Source organism: Carcharodon carcharias, chromosome 1, assembly GCF_017639515.1.
Source record: "Carcharodon carcharias isolate sCarCar2 chromosome 1, sCarCar2.pri, whole genome shotgun sequence".
In the NCBI taxonomy this organism is placed as follows: Eukaryota; Metazoa; Chordata; class Chondrichthyes; order Lamniformes; family Lamnidae; genus Carcharodon; species Carcharodon carcharias.
Window position 1 is genome coordinate 222786308 of NC_054467.1, and position 22862 is coordinate 222809169.

General features: G+C 40.6%; 1 protein-coding gene across 2 annotated transcripts in view; it reads left to right on the forward strand.

Moving 5' to 3' along the window:
- Window positions 1–22862, forward strand: part of dym (dymeclin) — a 553915-nt gene that overhangs the window by 60617 nt on the left and 470436 nt on the right. For both annotated transcript variants that reach the window (XM_041192773.1, XM_041192774.1), the window contains exons 3-6: window positions 10442–10494; window positions 11210–11303; window positions 15322–15455; window positions 17090–17162. In XM_041192773.1, the coding sequence (XP_041048707.1) occupies window positions 10442–10494; window positions 11210–11303; window positions 15322–15455; window positions 17090–17162 (354 nt within the window). The remainder of the gene's footprint in view (window positions 1–10441; window positions 10495–11209; window positions 11304–15321; window positions 15456–17089; window positions 17163–22862) is intronic.

The following is a 22862-nucleotide window of genomic DNA, read 5'->3' on the forward strand; positions in this document are numbered from 1 at the left end:
GTATTCTGAAATATCTGCCACTGCTTCTCTATTGATCTATCCCCTAGCCGAGTAATCCAGTTCACTTCAGCTAGCTCAGATTTCATTCCCACATAGTTGCCCTTTTTTAAGTTTAAAACATAAGCCTTAGACCCATTCCTCTCCCTCTCAAATTGGATGTAAAATTCAATCGTATTGTGGTTGCTGCTACCTAGGGGTGCCTTCACTCTAAGGTCATTAATTAATCCTGTCACATTACACAATACCAAGCCTAATATAAACAGCTTTCTGGTTGGCTCCAGAATGTGTTGCTCTAAGAAACTATCATGAAAGCATTCTACGAACTCCTCATCCAGGCCTCTACTGCCAATCTGATTTTTCCAGTTTATATGTAGATTAAAATCGCTCATGATTATTGTTGTCCCTTTACCGCAAGCACCCAATATTTCTTCTTGTATATTTTGTCCTACATTATGGTTACAGTTAGGGAGCCTGTAGACCGTCCCCACTAGTGACTTCTTTTCCCTGCTATTTCTCATCTCCATCTACATCCTGATCTCCTGAACCAATGTCAACTCTAACTATTGCACGAATGCCACCCTAGATCAACAGTGCTGCCCCTCCACCTTTACCTAACTTCCTATTCTTCTTGAATGTCATATACCCTGCAATATTCAGGACCCAATCCTTGTCGTCCTGAAGCCATGTCTCTGTATTGGCTATCAGATCATATTTATTTACTGTAATGTGTGCTATCAGTTCATTTACTTTATTATGAATGCTATGTGCATTCAGATACAGAGCCATTAGTTTTGTCTTTTTGTTATCTTTATAACATCTAGCCTTGACTGTTGGTATATTCTGAGCTTTTATCTCTCTACCCCTGCCTGCTATTCTCTTACCCTATTTTCCCATATTACTATTATGGCCTCTTCCATTGAACTACCCCTTGATTTGCCACATCCACTCAAGCTTGATCCACCACCCCACTTTTTAGTTTAGAGCCCTGTCTATGTCCCTAGTTATGCGATTTGCAAGAACACTCAATCCAGCATGGTTCAGGTGTAGACCGTCCCAACGGTACAGCACCCACTTTCCCCAGTTCTGGCGCTAGTGCTCCACAAATTAGAATCCATTCTCCCATATGAGTCTTTGAGCCACGCATTCATCTGTCTAGTCTTATTTATCCTATGCCAATTTGCATGTGGCTCAGTTAATAATCTAGAACCTTTGAGGTTCATTTTCTTAAGTTGATATCTAGCTTCTCATACTAACTATGCAGAACCTCCTTCCTTGTCCTGCCTGTGTCGTTGGTACCTACGTGGGCCATGACAACTGCATCCTTCCCTTCCCACTGCAAGTTCCTCTTCAGCCCTGAGCAGTTGTCCTGAACCCTGGCACCGAGCAGGCAACACAACCTCTGGATTTTAGCTCTTTGCTGCAGAGAACAGTGTCAATTCACCTCATTATACAGTCCCTTACTATCACTACATTTCTGTTTGCTTCCCCAGCTTGAATGGCTTCATGGCCAGCCTGCTCATCCATCTTGCAGACCTTGCTTTCATCCACACAGGTTGTGAGCACCTCAAACCTGTTTGTCAGTTGCAAAGTCTAAAAAACATAGAAAATAGGAGCAGGAGTAGGTCATTCGGTTCATCAGCCCTTCTCTGCCATTCGATATGATGATGGCTGATCCTCTATCTCAACACCATACGCCAGCTCTCTCTCCATATCCCTTGATGCCTTTAGAGTCTAGAAATCTCTACTCCCTGCTTAAACATATTCAGTGACTTGGCCTGCACAGCCTTCTGTGGTAGAGAATTCCACAGGTTTTCCATACTCTGAATGAAGAAAGTTCTCCTCATCCCAGTCCTAAATGGCCTACCCCATATCCTGAGACTCTGACCCCTTGTTCTAGAAACACCCCCCCCAGCCAGAGGAAACATCCAGTCTGTCCGTCTGTGTCAGAATTTTATATATTTCAATGAGATCCCCTCTCATTTTTCTAAACTCCAGTGAATACAGACCTAGTCAGCACAATCTCTCCTCATACGACAATATTGCCATCCTGGGAATCAGTCTGGTGAATCTTCGCTGCACTCCCTCCATGGCGATTATATCTTTCCTTAGGTAAGGAGACCAAAGCTGTGCACAATACTCCAGGTGTGGTCTCACCAAGGCCCTGAACAGCCTTAGTAAGGCATCCTTGCTCCCGTACTCAAATCCTCTTGCAATGAAGGCCAAAATACCATTTGCCGCCTTAACTGTTTGCTGCACCTGCATGCTTGCTTTCAGTGATTGGTGTACCACGACACCTAGGTCCCTTTTTACATCAACATTTTCCAATCTATCATCATTGAAATAATACTCTGTGATTCTATTTTCTCTTCTGAAGTGGATAACTTCACACTTATCCACATTATACTGCATCTGCCATCTATTTGCCCACTCACTGAACATGTCTAAATTGCCTTGAAACCTCTTAACATCCCCCTCACCACTTGCATTTCCACCAAGTTTTGCGTCTTCCGCAAACTTGGCAATATTACATTTGGTTCCCTAATCCAAACCATTGATATATATTGTGAATAGCTGGAGCCCAAGTACTGATCCCTGCGGTACCCCATTCGTCACTGCCTGCCACTCTGAAAAAGGCTCATGTATTCCTACTGTGTTTCCTGTCTGCTAACCAATTCTCAATCCATGCCAATATATTGCCCCAATCCCATGTGCTTTAATTTTCCACACTCACCTCTAATGTGGGACTTTATCAAAAGCTTTCTGAAAATCCAAATACACCACATCCACTCCCCTTATCTATTCTACTAGTTACGTCCTTAAAGAAATCCAGTAGGTTTGTCAAACCTGACTTCCCTTTCATAAATCCATGTTGACTTTGTCTAATCCCGTTGATATTTTCCAAGTGTCCTGTTATCACATCCTGTATAATAGACTCGAGCATTTTCCCTACTACTGATGTTAGGCTAACCAGTCTGTAATTTGCTATTTTCCTCATTCCCCCCTCTTTTAAATAGTGGGGTTACATTTGCCACCCTCCAATCTGCCAGGACTGTTCCAGAATGTACAGAATTTTGTAAGATGATTGCCAATGCAGCCACTATTTCCATGGTCACCTCCTTTAGTATCCTGGGATGTAGATTATCAGGCCCTCTTTCCCTGTTGTGTTTTTGCGGCAGAAAGGAATGTATAACTGTTGCAATGCATACATTCGTTCCTTAATGTTAGCCATTGCCTCTCCACCTTTTAATGAAGTTCCCAAATCTATCTTAACCAACTCATGCCTCGTGGCTTCATAGTTCCTTTGCTTAGATTTAGGACCCTAGTTTCAGATCGGACTACTTCACTTTCCATCCTAATAAGAATGTTATCATGTTATGGCCAATGTTCCGTAAAGGACCGTGCACAAGAAGATTATTAATTAACCCCTCCTCATCGCACAGTACCAAATCCAGGCAGCTTGTTCCCTGGTTGGTTCTTTGACATACTGGCCTAAAAAAAAATCTTGTACACTTTCCAGGAATACATCAGCAGTAGTATTATTGGTAACTTTGTTTGCCCAGTCTATTTGTATATTAAAGTCATCTGTGATTAATGTAGCACCCTTGTCACATGCATCTTTAATTTCCTGTTTAATGCCGTCCCCTACATTATCACTATTGTTTAGAGCCCCATAGACAACTCCCACTAATGTTTCCGCCTCTTGTTGCTTCTTAGTTCCACCCAGAGTGATTCTATATCTAGATTTTCTGAGCCAATATCCTCTCTCACTATTGCACTGATTTCATCCTTTAACTAACAACTCCACCCCACCACCTTTTCCTTTTTGCCTGTCCTTCCTAAATATCAAGTACCCTTGGATATTCAATTCCCAGCCTTGGTCAGCCTACAGCCATGTTTTTATAATCACAATCATATCATGGCCATTTACATCTATTTCCGTCTCTTGTGTCTCCCTACTCAGGCTCCCATCCCCCTGCCACTCTAGTTTTAACCATCCCACACAGTACATGGATTGTTTGCTCTGCGCTAACATTGCTATGTACATTGACCTATTTAGGGCTGCTTCTAGCAGTATCAGAGGTGCAGCCCTTTAAATCAGGAGGAGTGTCAAAACATACTCTCACCCTCAGTGACAACCCCTCCAGCACCTGAAATGGTGCCGATCACATCATGTGATCCCCAGTGTGTAACAACTTTAAAATAAAACTCCTGATGCTGTACGTGAATACAGACCTCATTAATTTTGCCTTCCACTTTTGCTTTCTACTTTTTTGTCTTTCATCCCTATCTTTGTTTCCGTCTCTTATGTCTCCCCGCTCAGGTTCCCATCCCCCGAGGCTCCTCCACGACTGTCTGCTTGATCCCATTACTCATGGTTATGTCCTCCTGTCCCTCACTGTTGACCAAAACTGATGACCCTATCCTAAGAGGCATGATCATCTTCTGGAACAAAGTGTTCTGTTGCACAAAGCCTGCGGTTTGGCTTCCAGATCAATAATCCTGATCTGGAATTCCTCTTGCTGCTTACACTTTCTGCAGATGTATTTGTCCTGGATCACCTTGGCATCCAGAAGCTGCCACATTCCACAGCTGCACCGTAATACCTGTCCTGCCATTCACAGAATCACACAGTGCAGAAGAGGTCCTTCGGCCCATTGGGTCTGCACCAACACGTGAGAAACACCTGACCTTCCTACCTAATTCCATTTACCAGCACTTGGCCTATAGCCTTGAAAGTTATGACCTGCGAAGTGCTCATCCAGGTACTTTTTAAAGGATGTGAGGCAACCCGCCTCCACCACCCTCCCAGACAGCGCATTCCAGATTGTCACCACCCTCTGGGTAAAAAAAGCTTTTGCTCACATCTCCCCTAAACCTCCTGCCCTTCACCTTGAACTTGTGTCCCCTCGTGACTGACCCTTCAACTAAGGGGAACAGCTGCTCCCTATCCACCCAGTTCATGCCCTCCATGATCTTGTACACCTCAATCAGGTCACCCCTCAGTCTTCTCTGCTTCAATGAAAATAACCCAAGTCTATCCAACCTCTCTTCATAACTTAAATGTGTCATCCCACGCAACATCCTGGTGAATCTCCTCTGCACCCTCTCCAGTGCAGTCACATCCTTCCTATAATGTGGTGACCAGAACTGCACACAGTACTCCAGCTGTGGCCTCACCAAGGTTCTATACAACTCCAACATGACCTCCCTACTTTTGTACTGTATGCCTCGATTGATAAAGACAAGTGTCCCAAATGCCTTTTTCACCACCCCACTAACATACCCCTCTGCCTTCAGAGATCTATGGACACACACACCAATGTCCCTTTGTTCCTCAGAACTTCCTAATGTCATGCTGTTCATTGAATGCTTCCTTCCCATGTGGGACCTTGTCAAAGGCTTTGCTGAAATCCATATAAACTACTTCAACTGCACTATCCTCTTCTGCACATCTGGTCACCTCCTCAAAAAATTCAATCAAATTTGTTATGCATGACCTTCCTCTGACAAAGCCATGCTGATTATCCCTGATCAAACCTTACCTCTCCAATAGTTTCCCTACCACTGACGTGAGACTCACTGGCCTGTAGTTCCCTGGCTTATCTCTACAACCCTTCTCAAATAGTGGAACCACATTAGCTGTTCTCCAATCTTCTGGCACCTCCCCCCTGGCCAGAGAGGAATTAAAAATTTGGGTCAGAGCCCCTGTGATGTCCTACCTTGCCTCCCTCAGCAGTCTGGGACACAAATCATCCGGACCTGGAGATTTGTCCACTTTTAAACCTGCCAACACCTCCAATACCTTGTCACTTGCCATATCAATTTAATGCCATTGTTACTTAAGTTATTTAATTAATGTAATTTACTTACTCAATTAATTTAGAGTACTTCCTGTGTGCACCATCCCTCTTTCCCCCATGTGCTGATTTCCCACGTGAACTTAATTCGCTGCTTACTCCATAGCATACTGAGTCTCCATCTCATTTCGGCATAACCGTCTGCCTCCTTGTGCACCCCTTACTGATCGTGCGGTTTTAAAAGCCTATCTCTTTTGTAGACCTCCTGAAGAGCCGCTAGCTGGTTTAGCTTCCTGCTACAGTAATTAACACCACTTGAGCCAACTGCAGAGAGAGAGACACAGAAGTGAGGAGAACATTTTTCTCTGAGGGTTATGTGACTTTAGAAATGTCTGCCTCAGAAGGCGGTGGAGGTGGGGTCATTGAATATTTGTAAAGCAGAGCTAGATAGATTCCTGTTAGACAAGGGAATCAAAGGTTGTCCGGGGTGGATGGGAATGTGGAATTCGAAATGCAAGCAGATCAGCCATGTTATTGAATGATGGAGCAGGCTTGAGGGGTCGAATGGCCTACTGCTGTTCCTATTTCTTATGTAACTGCTTTTAGGTGATTGACAGATAATTGCCACGCCAGGCAGTTCTCTACGTAACGAGCTAACCTAACTCATTTGAGTGTTAGTACTATGTCAGATCCTGATTCTTAATCTATAGTTAAAACCTGAAAAGAACTTACTAGAACTTACCATGTGAACCTAATTTGCTACTCTGTCACACTCCAGTGTGGTTGCATGTCTCCTTCCGCGCCCCTTACTGAGTTGGATTCAGAAATCTATATCATTTGGGAAAATTTTCAGAACTATAGGGGAGGAATCGAATATGATGACTAACTAAAGACATAGAAATGAACTAAGTAAAATGTGTAAGTGGATGGGACAGTAACAGAAAATTGAGTAAGAATAAGTGTATAGTGCTGTAAATTGCAAGAATAAATGGGCAATTTAATGTAGATTGTGAATGGCATTTAAATAGCTAAGAAAAACTTCTTTCATCTGTTTAGCACCTTTCAGGCCCACAGGGTGCCCCCAAGTGCTTTACAGCCAATGAAGTATTTTTGAAGTGTAGTCACTGCCGTAATGTAGGAAACACAACAGCCAATTTACACGCAACAAGGTACCACAAAGAAGTAATGTAATAATGACCAGATGATCTGCTTTTTGTTATATTCATGGAGGGATAAATATTGGACAGAACTCCAGGGATAAATCCCCAGCTTTTCAAAATCATTCCATGGGATCTTTTATGTCCCTGAGAGGGCAGACAGGGCCTTGGTTTAATGTCTCATCTGAAAGATAGTACCTAGTGCAGAACTTAATGTGTTAATATCTCTGTAATTTTATACTTTCAGCCAATTTGCTGATAATGCTATCTATCTTTGTGTCACCGGCAAACCTGTATAATTGGCTTTCTATCCTATCATCGAAGTTGTTAATAAGTACGATGAATGGTTGAGGTTTCGATAATATCCCTGGGGGATGCCACTAGTCACATCTTGCCAATTATAAGGTAGATTGTAAATGGCATTTAACTAGCTAAGGGGGAGGAGTCGAATATGATGACCAACTAAAGACCTAGAAATGAACTAAGTGGATGGTACAGTAACTGAAAATTGAGTAAGAATAAGTGTATAGTACCATAAATTGCAAGAATATCCAATATCCCTACTGTCTGTCCTGCCACTCAACCAATCTCTAAGTCAAAATAATATGCTCTCAATTCTTTGTGCTTTAGCTTTAGCTAACAATCTCTTATGAAGGATTTAATTGAATGCCTTCTAGAAGTCCATATAAATCACATCCAAACATTCCCCTGTCCACTGCTTGAGTCACCTTTTCAAAGAATTCAACTGGGTTTGTCAGGCATAACCTACCCATTTAAAAATTCATGCCTTTCCCTGATTAGCTGAAAATTGTCAAGGTATTTAGTCACTCTATCCTTAATTATAGACTCTAGTAACTTCCTTATAACAGATGTTAGTGAGGGTAACAGACCTATAATTCCCTGGTTTCCCCCCTCACCTTTCTTAAATAGCAGTGTCATGTGCAATTTTCCAATCTAAATGAAGGGTTACATTACGACTGATTGCATAAGCTAGGCTTGTATTCCCTTGTGTATATATAGAAGGTTACGGGATGATTTGATTAAGGTTTTTAGGATTTTGAAAGGAATTGATAAGAACATAAGAAATAAGAGTGGGAGTAAGCCAATTGGTCCCTCAAGCCTGCCCCACCATTCAATAAGATTATGGCTGATCTGCCCCAGGCCTCAGCTCCTCTTTCATGCCAGCTCCTCATAGCCCTCAATTCCCCGATTATTTCAAAAATCTACCTACCTCCTCTTTAAATACTTCCAGTGATCTAGCCTCCACAACTCTCTGGGGTAGAAAATTCCAGACATTCATTACCCTTTGAGAGAAAAAATTCCTTCAAACCTCAGTTTTAAATGAGTGTCCCTTTATTCTGTAAATATGTCCCCATATTCAAGATTCCCCCACTAGTGGAAACATCTTCTCAACATCTATCCTGTCAAGTCCCCTCAGAATTTTGTACATTTCAATAAGATCACCCCTCTTTCTTGTAAACTCGATAAACGATAAAGGCCTAACCTGTTTAGCAGTTCTTAATAAGTCAACCCTTTCATCCCAAGAATCAGTCTAGTGAATCTCGTTTGAACTGTTGCCTATGCCAGTATATCCTTTCTTAAATACGGGGACCAAAACTGTACACAGTACTCCAGGTGCGGCCTCATCAAGACTGTGTACAGTTATAACAAGACTTCCCTACATTTAAACTCCAGCCTCCTAGCAATACAGGCCAACATTCCATTTGCCTTCTTAATTACTTGCTGCATCTGCATGCTAACTTCTTGTGTTTCATGCACAGGAACACCCAGATCCCTCTGTGCTGCACTTTTTTGGAGTCTCTCTCCATTTAAATAATAGTCTACCTTTTGATTCTTCCTACCAAAGTGCATGACCTCACACTTTCCTACATTAAACTCCACTGCCAAGTTTTTGCCCACTCGCTCAACCTGTCTATATTCCCTTGCAGATTCCTTATGTCCTCATCATAACATGCCCTCTCAACTATTTTTGTATCGTCAGCAAACTTGGAAACATTACACTCTGCCCCCTCCTCCAAGGATAGGATAGGATACATAGAAACTTTTGCACTTATGGGACAATCTTGAACAAGTGTAATGTAACCTTTAAACCAAAGCCAAACCATTTAGAAGAAGTTAAAAATCACTTCTTCATGCAAGCACTCTTACATAAACAGCAATGGATGCTAGTTCAATTCATAATTTAAAATATGAAATTAAAAGAATTTTGATGGCCAAAATTATTAAGAGATTTAGAACCAAGGGCAAAGTTGAGTTAGGATGCAGTTCACCTGTAACCTTATTGAATGGTGGAACAAGCTTGAACAGCTGAAAGGTCTACTTCAGTTCCTTTGTCAGAGGCTGAACCAGACTGTTTTCATTTTGGCATCCTATTTAAACATGTGCCATGCTTCCTACCCCATGGGTTCTGATGAAAATTTGTTGACCTGAAAAATTAACTTTGGTTTCTCTCTCCACATATACTGCCTGACCTACTGAGTATTTCTAGGGTTTGCAGCTTTTATTTATAGTATTCTAGTAGATGCCCCATGGAATTGCTTGTGCTGTGAGTATAGTTTCCATGCGTTTATATGCAAATGTTAGATGGCAAAATTTATTAGGTAGCAAAAACGATTCAGACAAAATTTTAACTGAATTTTTTAGGGAAGCAACTGGTGTTTGTCCTTGAAAAATAATTCTTGATAATCAATCTCTGGTGTCTTAATGGTGAGCATAAAAAAAACGATCACCAATGCTGCTGGTTCTCTGTGTTGTCTGTCTGTCTGCCTGTTCATAACAAAAAAGCACAGTTGTTAAAAAAACAATTTAAATAAATTAGCAAATTGATTGCCCATGGTTAGTTAGTTAATATATTTTTTCAATACAAGCTGGGCATGAAATTTAGGGACTTCAGAAACTTCCTTTACAGGCACAACTTCATTACTGGAAACTGTTTGCAAACAGGATTTCCATTTCAAGTTTCTGCACATGCAGATTCCGTATTAACAATCAACATAAAATTTGAATAATTTTGGTTGAAATATGTGATCGTTAAAAACTTATTTTGGATTGTAGGAATTTCAGCAACTAAGAATAATGGAGACATCTTTTCCAGGGTCTTTTAAGTGGGTTAATTGGATCAAGAAAATGTGATGACAAAATGTTGGATAGGGTTCTGGCATTACAAATGTTTATGTAAGGAATTCCATTTGAAATGTTTACATATGAATTATCAATGTTGATATAAAATGTGTGGTGTAAAACTGTGACACATTTGAAATTTGACATTCTTGGTGCTTATCCTGATGAGTGCAAGATGAAAAGCTTTGGCAACATGTCTGTCTTCTCAGCAATATTCATATTCTAATTCATTTCTCTTAGTATCTCCTTAAGGTCAGCAAAGTAAATGTACACCTGTTGATCAGACAATACAAAAAATATGTTGTTTCAAAGTTGTGTAACTATTATAATTTCCTTCTCTTACAGTGCCGATACACAGCTTTTGGAAGAGGCAACACTTCCAATCTCCAAATCATTAAGTAAGTGTGCTTGTATCTTAAATCATATCAAATCTCTTGACCTGCGTTTCATAACTTTCTAATCTTCTTAATAACATCATCATTGACAGAAATGTAATTCAATTTACTGGTTCCCTTTTGGTTTCTTGATGTCAGCAGTTTAATCATCTGGAAGAGTTCAAATTCAATCCACAAGTTGTGCTGAGTTAAGTGATTTCAGTCGGATCGGAATTGCAACCTCCAAGCATGTCAGAGCAGAGTTCAGGGGATGGAAGGGTTTTCAGTGGGGGGAGGTGGGGTGGCTCGAGAGATCCAACGGTTCCCATTTTCTTCTCATCTCTGTTGGAAAACATAAATGTAGACATTGACCAATGTCCTCTCTGCTCAAATAACCTTTTTATAGTTTAGCTTTGTGCAAGAAAAATCAACATTTGAGCAACGTACTGGAGAAGCCTCATGGCTGTGGCACTGTAACCCATTGTGTTGTGCTGTCTATCAAAAAAGGAAATTTTAGTCCTTTATTCATATTAAACCCTGAGAAACATCTACATTTGCCACATTCATTTAAATGAGAAAATATTTTGGGTACATACCCTGAATTTGGCATAAGTTTATAAATCTGTTCTCAAATGAGCACCTTCAGTTTCATTTCCAAAACTTTTATAGGTGATACTTGTATCTTGCATGTTCTTAATGTTCATTAAATGGGGACTGAGATTTTGTACTTTTCTTTCAGTTGAGAACAATTCTCGGACAGAGAATCTACAGGCTCTCGTTAAGATTTTCCTCAGTAGAACCAACGAATTAAAGATCTCAGCTGAATGCCAAGAGTAAGTCAGGAAAGTATTATTAATGTACAAAGCTTTCAAAATTATTTAACTAAAGAAAAATTGACAGATTCTGCACCGGCGCTATTACTGCTATTAGATTCTCTCAGACTATCTTTACTTCAATAAAAGCAAAATACTGGGAATGCTGGAAATCTGAAATAAAAACTGAAAATGTTGGATAAACTCAGCAGGTCTGGCAGCATCAGAGCCTGAAGCATACACTATGTTCTGTGGCATCTTGCTTCCAAGTTAATGTTAACCTCCATCTCGCTCTCGGGAGCAGATGTCATGTAGAGGCGAGTTGACCAACTTCTCCATTGATGGCTTCACTCTTAAACACCTCCCAGCCCCCAACTCTTTTTCTCAACAGTAAACGATTGCCAGATCTACAAGTAATTCAACAAATGGAAGCCTTTAAGATGTTTGGACAACTACAGCATTCATTACTTTACATAAGTACGATCATTGTGAAAATCCTATTTGGCTTAATGAGCTTTGAGGTCCTTTGACCTAGAATCAAGAAGTAAGGGAAATTTGTAATTTCATTAAAATGTCGGGGAATCTATAATTTTTTAAAGCATATTTGAAGATGACTTTTAACAGTTTGCATCAATTGTAAAGGGATCAGTTGTAATTTTCTTGGATAATAAGAAAGACATCCATGTATTTGGCGACCCTTAACCTGGAAATATTGCCAACAGGAAGGTAAGATACAAAAAAACGCCAGTGTGGCCAGACACAATGAAAATAGACAAAGAGGCCACTGCTGTAAGGAACAAAGGAGAGTTGCAGCAGAGGGCAGGACAGAGAAGACACATTTAAAAGGAGCTCGGTGTGTGTAACACAGTTAAACAGGGCAAAAAGTTGAAGACGGCGTGAGAGCAGAGACAGATAATTCTATGGCTTTGCTTCAGCTTTGTCAGAGCCAGGCTGACCAACTGTTTTGGATGTTCCGGGGCTGTTCCATAATTTGGCTTTCCGTCTTGCTTCAGGCCTTCCTGGGCTATGTTTTGTCCTGGATTCCTTTTGTGCCTGCACATGTGTACACCCTCTGCTCCTAAGGCCTCACCAGCACCCTGCCACCCCCCAATGGTGATGTGTCCCTTATTTTATTCAATGTTGACTCCTTTTTGAGAATACTCATTATAGAACTATGCTCAGCTTGATGTCCTTAGTGTCAAATACCATGCCAATATTTGATGTTTTAGTTCATGTATTTAGAATAGGTGCTTGAGTTAGGTACCGTACGGCTTTTCACAAGAAACAGTGTCCTCAGGCACTTAGGTTGCGAGTGGGTGGGAAGATGACTAAGAATTAACCTTAATTTATGTCACGCATTTCATGTCTTCAGGGGCATTTAAAGCACTTCAGTAAATATTATATTTTTGAAGTATAGAGACTTGTTTTGTTGGGAGATGCAAATTTATGCACAGCAAGGACCCATGAACAGCATTGAGAGTAAACTTAAACTAAGACTGAATTCAAAGTCAGTACCAGTTATATTATTTATTTAAGTTTTACTTTTTGTGCCAAACAACCATCCTCTGAGAGAAAGGCAACTTCCTTCAACATCCTGTTTACATGGAACATTTTATTAACAAGTTGAGCTGCAAGTGCTTTATAGTAAAATGCTCCCTTCTTCCCACCCCTCCCCCACATCATATGTAGACAGTAAGAATCTAGTGATGGTTATTTTAGTGAAGTAACTTCACTGAATTCACTGAATCATATGTTTCTGAATCAAAATTTCCAGTTCCCTTACAAATGCATGCTGCCAACTATAGAGTTAGCAATCCAGTGGTTGGCATCCTTCCATCTGTGCGAGATGATGGGAATGCAGCCTCAGAACTTTGGGGAGGTCAGATGAGATCATCTGCTACACCTCTTTTGATGGCTGAACAAGTCAATTCTGGAAAGGCAAAGTTTGCCACAAGTGGCAGGTGAAGTTGTCCCTTTCCAGTAGTTTGGGATGATCTTTACTGATGCCTCCTTTGCAGGGTTGGCATTTGCTTTGGAGCTCCTGAAACCACATGTTATCATGGTGGCAAATTCCTGCCCACAACTGGTATTGCCATTAGCATCAATCATCAGTTGGAGTTTCCCACTTGCCATGATTGATGTTGAGGGCTTTCACATCTCTTGATCGCATCCTTGAATTGGAGCTTTGGGCACCTGGCTGTCTCTCAGAAGGGCTACCTCCCCGTATAAAACACCTTTGCAGATGAGGCCATCTTCTATCCTGTGCACATGCCCAAGACGGCGAAGCCTTCTTTGCTTGACTAGCACTAGCATGCTCAGCATGTTTGCTGTAGAAAGGACTGCTTCATTGATGACTGTCTTTCCAAGTGATGCTGAGAATGTGTAGTAGACACTGGAGATGAAAGGTATTGACTCTTTGTTCTTGGTAGGTGTAAGTTATCTGGGCTTTACTACAATATAGCAGTGTGCTGAGAATACAGGACCATTTTGGTTCTGCAAGTAAATTTGTTGTTTTATCATGCCTGTTTTGTTACTTGACCAAATTTGGTGGTTGCCTTTCCAATGCGTGTGCTGAGTCCTTTGTCAAGAGACAAGTTGTCTGTCATCGTAGATCCAAGGTGGCAAAATTTGCTAATTGCTTCCTGTGGTATTTTGTTCAGCCTGATCACAGGTGGAGTCATAACACTCCTATTCCATAACTAAAGCTTTCTTCACATGATTGGGACGGAGAATATGACACAACTATGGGACGGAGAACCCATGAGCTTTTGGAGTTGGCCTCCTGTCTGGGCTACTATTGCAGCATCATCAGCATACAGAAGTTCTCTGATCAGGATATATTACACTTTTGTCTTGGCTTTCAGCCTTGATAACTTGAGGAGTTCCCTGTCTGATCATGTTTGGAGGTGCATTCCTTCTATGTCAGTAGGGAAAGCATAGATTATTAGAACAGAGAAAAAATACCAAACAGAGTAGGGGCTAAGACACAGCTCTGTTTCATCCCACTCTTCATCTCAAAACTGTTAAGTGGTGGAGCAGTTGAACTGAATGGGGCCATGCATTTATCATAGCAGGACCGTTTTAAAAAAAATTCATTCATGGGATGTAGGCTTTGCTGGCTGGGCCAGCATTTATTGCCCATCCCTAGTTGCCTTTGAGAAGGTGGCAGTGAGCTGCCTTCTTGAACTGCTGCAGTCCATGTGGTGTAGGTACACCCACTGTGCTGTTAGGAAGGGAGTTCCAGGATTTTGACCCAGCAACAGTGAAGGAACGGTGATATATTTCCAAGACAGGATAGTGAGTGACTTGATGGGGAACTTCCAGGTGGTGGTGTTCCCATCTATCTGCTGCCTTTGCCCTTCTAGGTGGTAATGGTCATGGGTTTGGAAGGTGCTGTCTAAGGAGCATTGATGAATTCCTGCAGTGCATCTTGTAGATGGTATACACTGTTGCTACTGTGCATCAGTGGTGGAGGGAGTGAATGTTTGTGGATGTGGTGCCAATCAATCGGACTGCTTTGTCTTGGACAGTGTCCAGCTTCTTGAGTGTTGTAGGAGTTGCATTCATCCAGGCAAGTGGGGAGTATTCCATCACACTCCTGACTTGTGCCTTGTTGATGGTGAACAGGCTTTGGGGAGTCAGGAGGTGAGTTACATGTCGCACGATTCCTAGCCTGTATAGGAATAGGAAGCTTGTGATGCTGTTGAGTAATTGGTTAACCAATGATGGTTTTAATTATTTTGCATAGGAATCGTGTCGTGTAAAATTAAAAAAAAAAGTAAATCCATCTGTGAATACTTTGTGTAGAACCTTTTGGTATGCACTTATTATTTTCTCAATATTGAGTCATCAAAAATGTGAACTCATTTGCAAAAGTGGGTGCCATTATTGAGTCGCTGCAGCTAAACGCACAACAGTTATGGAAAACAAGTTATTGTTATTGGCATGTACTATTCAGTATTTCCTAGTGTGATTTATATTAACTGGTTGTAAATTGCATATTCGTAATTCTCGTTATGTTTGTGTTTTTCCCCATCAGCCAGCTGTTTATTTGGCAGGCCCACAATGCCCTGTTCATCATTCGCTGTTTGTTGAAAGTCTTTGTCAGCCAAATGCCTGAAGAGGAGCTACAGCTTAATTTTACTTATCAAGAGAGGGCACCATTATCTTATGGTATGCAAAACAAAGAGGAAAACGAGAAATTTTAAATCCTTTATAACTTTATTACAGTATATTTGTGTCTCTTGAGTCATGCTCATAAGTTTTACTTGAGTCTTAAAATTTTACTTTTACTGTTTATATTGCATTATATATTCCTTAAAAATATCTTCTAATCTCTCCTGCATTTATTGACTCATCTTAGGGTTCATTTTTATGACAGTTATCTATGGCATCCTGTTACAATGAAGTGCATGCTTTAGTTTGTAAGAGAGAGCAGCTGTTTGTAATTAGGGGAAGATGAGGGAATTATTCTTAAGTATGTAAGAACTGGTTTACAGCAGTACAGGACGAGGAGAAGGGGCATCTTTGTCTGCTCTTTGTGGTATTGTGAATAAAACCATGTTAAGGAAAAGACTGGCTCCAGATTTATCCTTTACTCAATGTACTTTAAACAATCTGTACCGATATCTTATCCCAATCACGCTATAGAGTAAGAGATTGTAGCTTATTCAACCGCAAGTGGCACTAAAGCAGAATCTGATCTTGTTCTTGCCTTACTGGAAAGTCCAGGTGCACTGGCTGCTTCTCCCAGCCCAGAGGCACTAAAGCAAAATTTTAGCACTGTTGACTGTAGGGACCTCCCTACAAAATGTTCCAGAAATGTTTGCTAAAAAGATGGAAGGAGATGCTGCTGAAAGTTTGCTAGACGTTGTATGAAGGGAAAGAATGAGAGTGGAAATAGCTATTACAGTAAATGATGTTTTTGTGCTTGAATATATTGAAGCAACCACAAAACATCAGATTTAGAATTATGCAGGAAAAGATTGTTCAAGATTCCAGTGTTTGTCAATTCCGATGACGACAGAACAAAGATATTAAGATTCTGGGATCCCTCTTCCTATGCCCTAGGATCTGAGGACCTCCGTTTGAGATCTTGGTGTCCTAAACCGTAAGATTTCCTTTTACGTTCTCTACTACATTTTTTAAATATTCAAATACACGTCAAGAATTCCATTTAAAAGCAAAATACACAAATTTCTCCTAATCTCTCCTGAAAGTGGCCACTCAAGCTAGGATATGACTTTGCAGGTATTAGGACCCCTCTGATACATTCCCTAAGCGGTTACTAATATTTAAGCCTAGACAGTGAGCGTTGGTATAGCATCTGATTATGAACAGCCCAATCTTGTCAACCTTGACACAGTTGCACACATGCACTTTCTAGCAGTGATTGCAGATTGTAATCAGGGCAGGAAACCTCCTTGCTTTCACTTCAGCTAACTTGGCCCTTATAGGGATCAGACTTGAGATATTCCTGGTCTGCATTGTCTTACTTTTGTACTGACCAATATAAATTACCAACATGGCTGTCGTGAAAGCAATACTGAGAGAGCACTTGAGAGGTATAATATGTACTGAGAAATGATAAGCTGACCTGTTTGGTAAATTGTGACCCTGATTACTGAGCACAGATATGTGGGATCTGGGTGAGGGCAGGGAAGGAGTGCAGTTGAGGGTAGCGGGAGTTCTGAGTTTGCTGATGAAATATTTGCATATCAAAGAATGATTGCAAACATACAGCAATAGATACAAGGAGAGTTTTACTGCTATTTTTATATTTATATACTTCATTAAATCTCTTTCAGGGGCTGAGGCAGAAGATCTCCTGAAGGAATTGATATGTAATCTAGTACATCTCATTATCGAATTACCTTTGTTGTAAGTTTTCTTTACTAATATACCATTTAGCTCAAGCTGTATGGTTTTTCCTAACATGTATTTGATACGTAGTAATATCTCCAATTTCAGTACAATTTACTCTGCCTTCTTTTCTTCATGCTGTTTAGAGAGATGATCTGGTGAATGTGGTGGAACATTGGGTTAGTGCACTAGCTTTTATCCCCAGAATTTGGTTCAAATGCAACCTAGTGTAATGTGATTAAAATTTCTCTTTTTTGTTTATTATGGAAGATTGTTTGTTTGGGAAACCTCAACTCTGTTCTTTGAAGGCAATGATGGGCAGGAAAAATTCAATAGTAAAAAAGGCTTTTAGAAAGAAGTGACGCTAAATAGGAACCTGGAATTTCTTTTCTCAGGAAGAAAGATCATTGTGCCCCCAGCTGATGGCTATGATTAATTTTTTTGGGCAAGTTACCAAGTTCTCCCCTGTGTGTGTGTTTTGGGGGGGCTAGTGGGTGTGTGTGTGTGTGTGTGTATGCATTAGTTTTAGGGATAACAAGACAACAAAAGACAGTATAGACCTTAGCAAATCTTTTCACAACAAACATTTACGAGCTGAATAATTTTCTTTCAGCTAAGAGTAGTGATCATTTGCAGCTTAATTTCAAAAAATAAGGCAGTAGTTTCAGAGTAAACTTCCTTGTACTTTACCCCAAATATATGCTTAAAAAATGCTGGAATAAAAATAAAAGGATGCTGGAAAATCTCAACAGGTCAGGCAGTACTTGTAGGGAGAAACAGAGTTAACATTTCAGGTCAAATGATCTTTCATCAGATGATCTTTCATTACTCTATTTTTAAAAAAGTGGGAACGTTGCTTCTTGGACAGAATGCATAAGGTGTAAATCGTAAATTCTTGAACTCAGGATATGGGGATAGGGCAGGAAAGTGGAGTTGAGGTCAAAGATCAGCCAAGATCTTATTGACTAACAGCAGGTTCGAGGGGCCATATAACCTACTCCTCCTATTTCCTATGTGTTTATTTGCAGGACTAATTAATTCATACATTTCGTTAGGAAATGTCATATTTTAGAACATTAGAATGCACTAAAACCGTGACGAAATATTATCTATAGAAAGTAATAATTTATTCAATCATTCAGCAATTAGTCTGGCTCGTTCTAACCAAGGTCAGGTGGGGGAGTGTTCTTCTGGTGACTATCATTTTTTCAGTGACAAAATTTAGTTTTATCAAGAGATTCTGTGATTTTCAAGATTGTAATTAGCTGAAAATTTCCTTTACAACACCCAAAATTCACATCTGCAGTATTGTAAATTTGAAGCTAAAATGTAGCATAGAGCAACAACTTTTTTCCATTTTGACTGCTTTCATACCACCTCACTTTGTTGAAACAACTGTGTTCAGGAGGCATGGTGGGTGTTGGGTTGGTAAGGGGATTGGAGGAAGGGAGGAAACCAGCTCTACTAAATTGTATTCAATGTGTGTGGCCAAACAAAGCTAGTTGGGCAAACTGGGTTGCTCCACATTGCTTCAAAATACATAAACCAGTATATGGATATAGCCATGTAACACAAAACTTCACAGACTTCTGTATATTGATGCTTGAATTTTTTGGAACTGGGGCCTGGTTGGCTGGCTGAAGTAAATAGACAGGATTTAATGCTTCTCAACACATTGGTCTGTGAATGTAAAGATCACTACCTGATTATTTCCTTGGCTTTTAATTTGTTAAACTATTTTTTTATTTTTCTAATATTTGCTTATTCACTGAATTCCTAATATTTCTTTCTCAAACATTGGTTCTGTTGTGTATTCCAATCATTTTTTGTTTTTATTTCAAGTAATCGGATATAAACTTTGATGTTCAAGTAAGAATGTTAAAGAATTATGTATATAGCAATTATAAATGTACTTTTTATGATGCGACAAAAGTCAGTAAACAAGAAGGAAAGTAATGATTTATTGTGTTTAAAAAATAAAATACCTTGAACTGAAAACCTGAGCTTACAAAGAATTTCTCTGTACCCAGAGATTTTTATGAGCATTGACTTTTTATTTGCAGTGATCACAGTTGAGACTGTGCTTTACAATTTTATGCAACCCAAGGAATCTTTTTCATACTTAATGCTTAACTTAAGTGAAAAGTCTGATGACCTGTATTCTGCCCATGAAAGAATATGGCCGATTAGAGACCAAAAAGATAACTTCCATAAGGAGGCGGAAGATGGATCTTAACGAGTAATTTGTATCTCTTTTCATAAAAGAGTGGGACAAAGCAGATGTGTATTTGAGAAGGAGTGTGAAATATTGGATAGAATAGCACATGAGGGAGGAAATATTAAGGTGTTTAGAATCCTTGAAAGTGGACAAATTGCCAGGCCTGGATGAAATATAACCCAGCTGCTAGGAGAAGCAAGGGAAGAAATAGCTGAGGCTCTGATCATCATTTTCCATTTTCTGGCTGCAGGTGTACACCAACTGAGCCATCAAAGGAAAGAATAGAACGAATGAACATGCAATTATGTAGTGCCTTATCACATTCCCAATGTATTCTTTCAATTCCTAAAACACTTCTTAAAGAGTAAATACGTTATGATGGTTGACTCATTTGAGGACTGTTGCTACAATCTCCATAGTAGCTTGTGGGCTGAAATGCAATACCAACAAAGGAAAGGCTCTTTTCTCTTTAAACAGGCATTGTATCCTGTTTCTTATCAATGATTGTTTTCTGTTTTGTGCTTGGAGACGACGGCATCCCTTGCTTGAGCTCTTAGTTAACCTTTTGCTCTAGTAATTGATCTTCAGGAAGGATAGTCTTAAAGCCTGGTTCCTGTGTGATTTTTTTTGAATTTATTTATTTAGAATTACTCCTTTGGCATCACTTGGTAATTTCATAAATGTTTCTTCAGGTTTATGTTTGAAATGGGAAACAACAGAAGCTCCTTGATTTGGGAAATATTTGAAGCATAGGTATTGGGGATATCAGACTGCAAGTTTGATTTGAAAGTTGCAGGATAATACTGTTGGATCTGGTAATGCAGCTCTACCTAAGATTAGCTTTCATCCTCCATTATTTTTAACCTTTAAACAAAATTATTGCTATGAGTTACCTTGAGGACTCTGTCCAACACAACAATGTTCTTAATGCTGCCACTCCTCCTCAATTCCTTCCTTTCCTATCTTTCCTGAACAAATGGTGTCCAGGAATATTTAATACTCAGTCCTGCCCTTCTTTGAGCCAGGTCTCTGTTAACGCCACAACATCATACTTCTATGTGGCTGCCTGTGCTTGAAACTCACCATTTTATTTACCACACTCTGCGCATTCTCATACATGCACAGTAACTCTAATTTGAACTTGGTTCGTTTCCCCGTTACACAACTCACCTGACACCTTACTATTTCCTGCTCTAGTACTATCTGCCTCTCTCAATATTCTGTGCACCTCGGTATTCCTCTGTAGTATTACCTCCTAGTTCCCACACCCCTAACCAAGTTAGTTTAAACTCTCCCCAAAAACACTGGCAGATTGCTCCATAAGGCAGCTGGCTTAGTTTAGATCATGTACAAGCCCCTCCACGTGGTCCCCAGAGCGTTTGTTGAAAATGTCTTTAGGATGGGACAGTGGGTTTGAAGATTTCTGCAGGGGACTGCTCCTCCAATCACAACCCGTTTCTCTCCTGTGTTTGCTGTTGATAGGGTCAACAGCGAACACTGGCAATTCTAGAGTACGTTATTGAGTTATACAGTGCTGAAAAAGGCCCTTTGGCCCGTCGTGTTTGTGCTGGCCATCAAGCACCTATCCTAATCCCATTTTCCAGCACTTGGCCTATAGCCCTGTTTGCTAAGTCATTTCAAGTGCTCATTTAAATACTTAAATGTTGTGAGGGTTCCTGCTCTACCACCCCATCAGGCAGTGTGTTACAGATTCTAACAACCCTCTGGGTGAAAAAATGCCCCCTCAAATCCCCTCAAAACCTCCTGCCCCTGGTTATTGACACCTCCGCTAAGGGGGGAGGTTTCTTCCTATCTATTCTGTCTATGCCCCTCATAATTTTATATGCCTCTATCAGGTCTGCCCACAGCCTTCTCCACTCTAAGGAAAACAACCCTAGCCTATCCAGTGTCTCTTCATAGCTGAAACGCTGCAGCCCCAGCAATATAAAGATGAATCTCCTCTGCACCCTTTCCACTTCAATCACATCCTTCCAGAACTGTGCACATTACTCCAGCTGTGGCTTAACTAGCGTTTTATACAGCTCCAACATAACCTCCATGCTCTTATATTCTATGCATCGGCTAATAAAGGCAAGTATCCCATATGCCTTCTTAACCACCTCATCTACCTGTGCTGCTGCCTTCAGGGATCTATGGACATGTACACCAAGTCCCTCTGATCCTCTGCACTTCCTAGGGTCCTACCATTCATTGTGTATTCCCCTGCCGTGTTAGGCATCCCAAAATGCATCACCTCATACTTCTCAGGATTAAATTTCATTTGCCACTGCTCTGCCCATCTTACCAGCCCATCTATATCGTCCTGTAATCTAAAGCTTTCCTCCTCACTATTTATGACACCACCAATTTTCGTGTCATCTGCAATCTTACTGATCATACCTCCTATATTTATGACACCACCAATTTTCGTGTCATCTGTGATCTTACTGATCATACCTCCTATATTCATGTCTAAATCATTAATGTACACTACAAATAGCAAGGGCCCCAGCACTGATCCCTGCGGTACACCACTTATCACAGGCTTCCAATCGCAAAAACAACCTTCGACCATCAGCCTCTGCCTCCTGCCACGAAGCCAATTTTGGATCCAATTTGCCAAATTGCCCTGGATCCCATGGGCTCCCCCGACCATTCTCCCATATGGGACCTTGACAAAAGCCTTACTGAAGTCCATATAGACTACATCAACTGCACTGCCATCATCTACACAAGTCACCACCTTGCAAAATTCATTCAAATTTGTTAGACATGATCTTCCCCTGACAAAGCCTGATTATCCCTGATTAATTCCTGCCTCTCCAAGTGGAGTTTAATCCTGTCCTTCAGAAATTTTTCCAATAGTTTTCCTACCACCGATGGTAGACTAACTGGCCTGTAATTACCTGGTTTATCCCTGCTACCCTTGTTTAATAATGGTACTACATTGGCTGTCCTCCAGTCCACTGGCATCTCTCCTGTGGTCAGAAAGGATTTGAAAATTAGTGTCAGAGCCCCTGCAATCCTCCTCCCTTGCCTCACATAGTAGCCTGGGCTACATCTCATCCGGGTGTGGAGATTTATCCACTTTTAAACCCGCTAAAACTGCTAATGCCTCCTCCCTTTCAATGCTAATTTGTTCAAACATATCACAAGCCCCCTCCCTGATTTCTACACTTACATTGTCCTTCTCCATAATGAACACAGATGAAAAGTAATCATTTAAAACCTAACCTATGTCTTCCGGCGCCACTCTCAGATTGCCACTTTGGTCCCTAATGGACCCTACTCTTTCCCTGGTTATCCTCTTGCCCTTAATATATTTATAAAATGCCTTGGGATTTTCTTTTATCTTGCCCGCCAGTATTTTTTTCATGCTCCCTCTTCGCTCTTCTAATTACATTTTTAAATACCCTCCTATACTTTCTTTGCTCTTCAAGGGCTTCTGCTATTTTCAACCCTCTGTATCTGCCATAAGCCTCCTTTTGTTTTCCTTATCC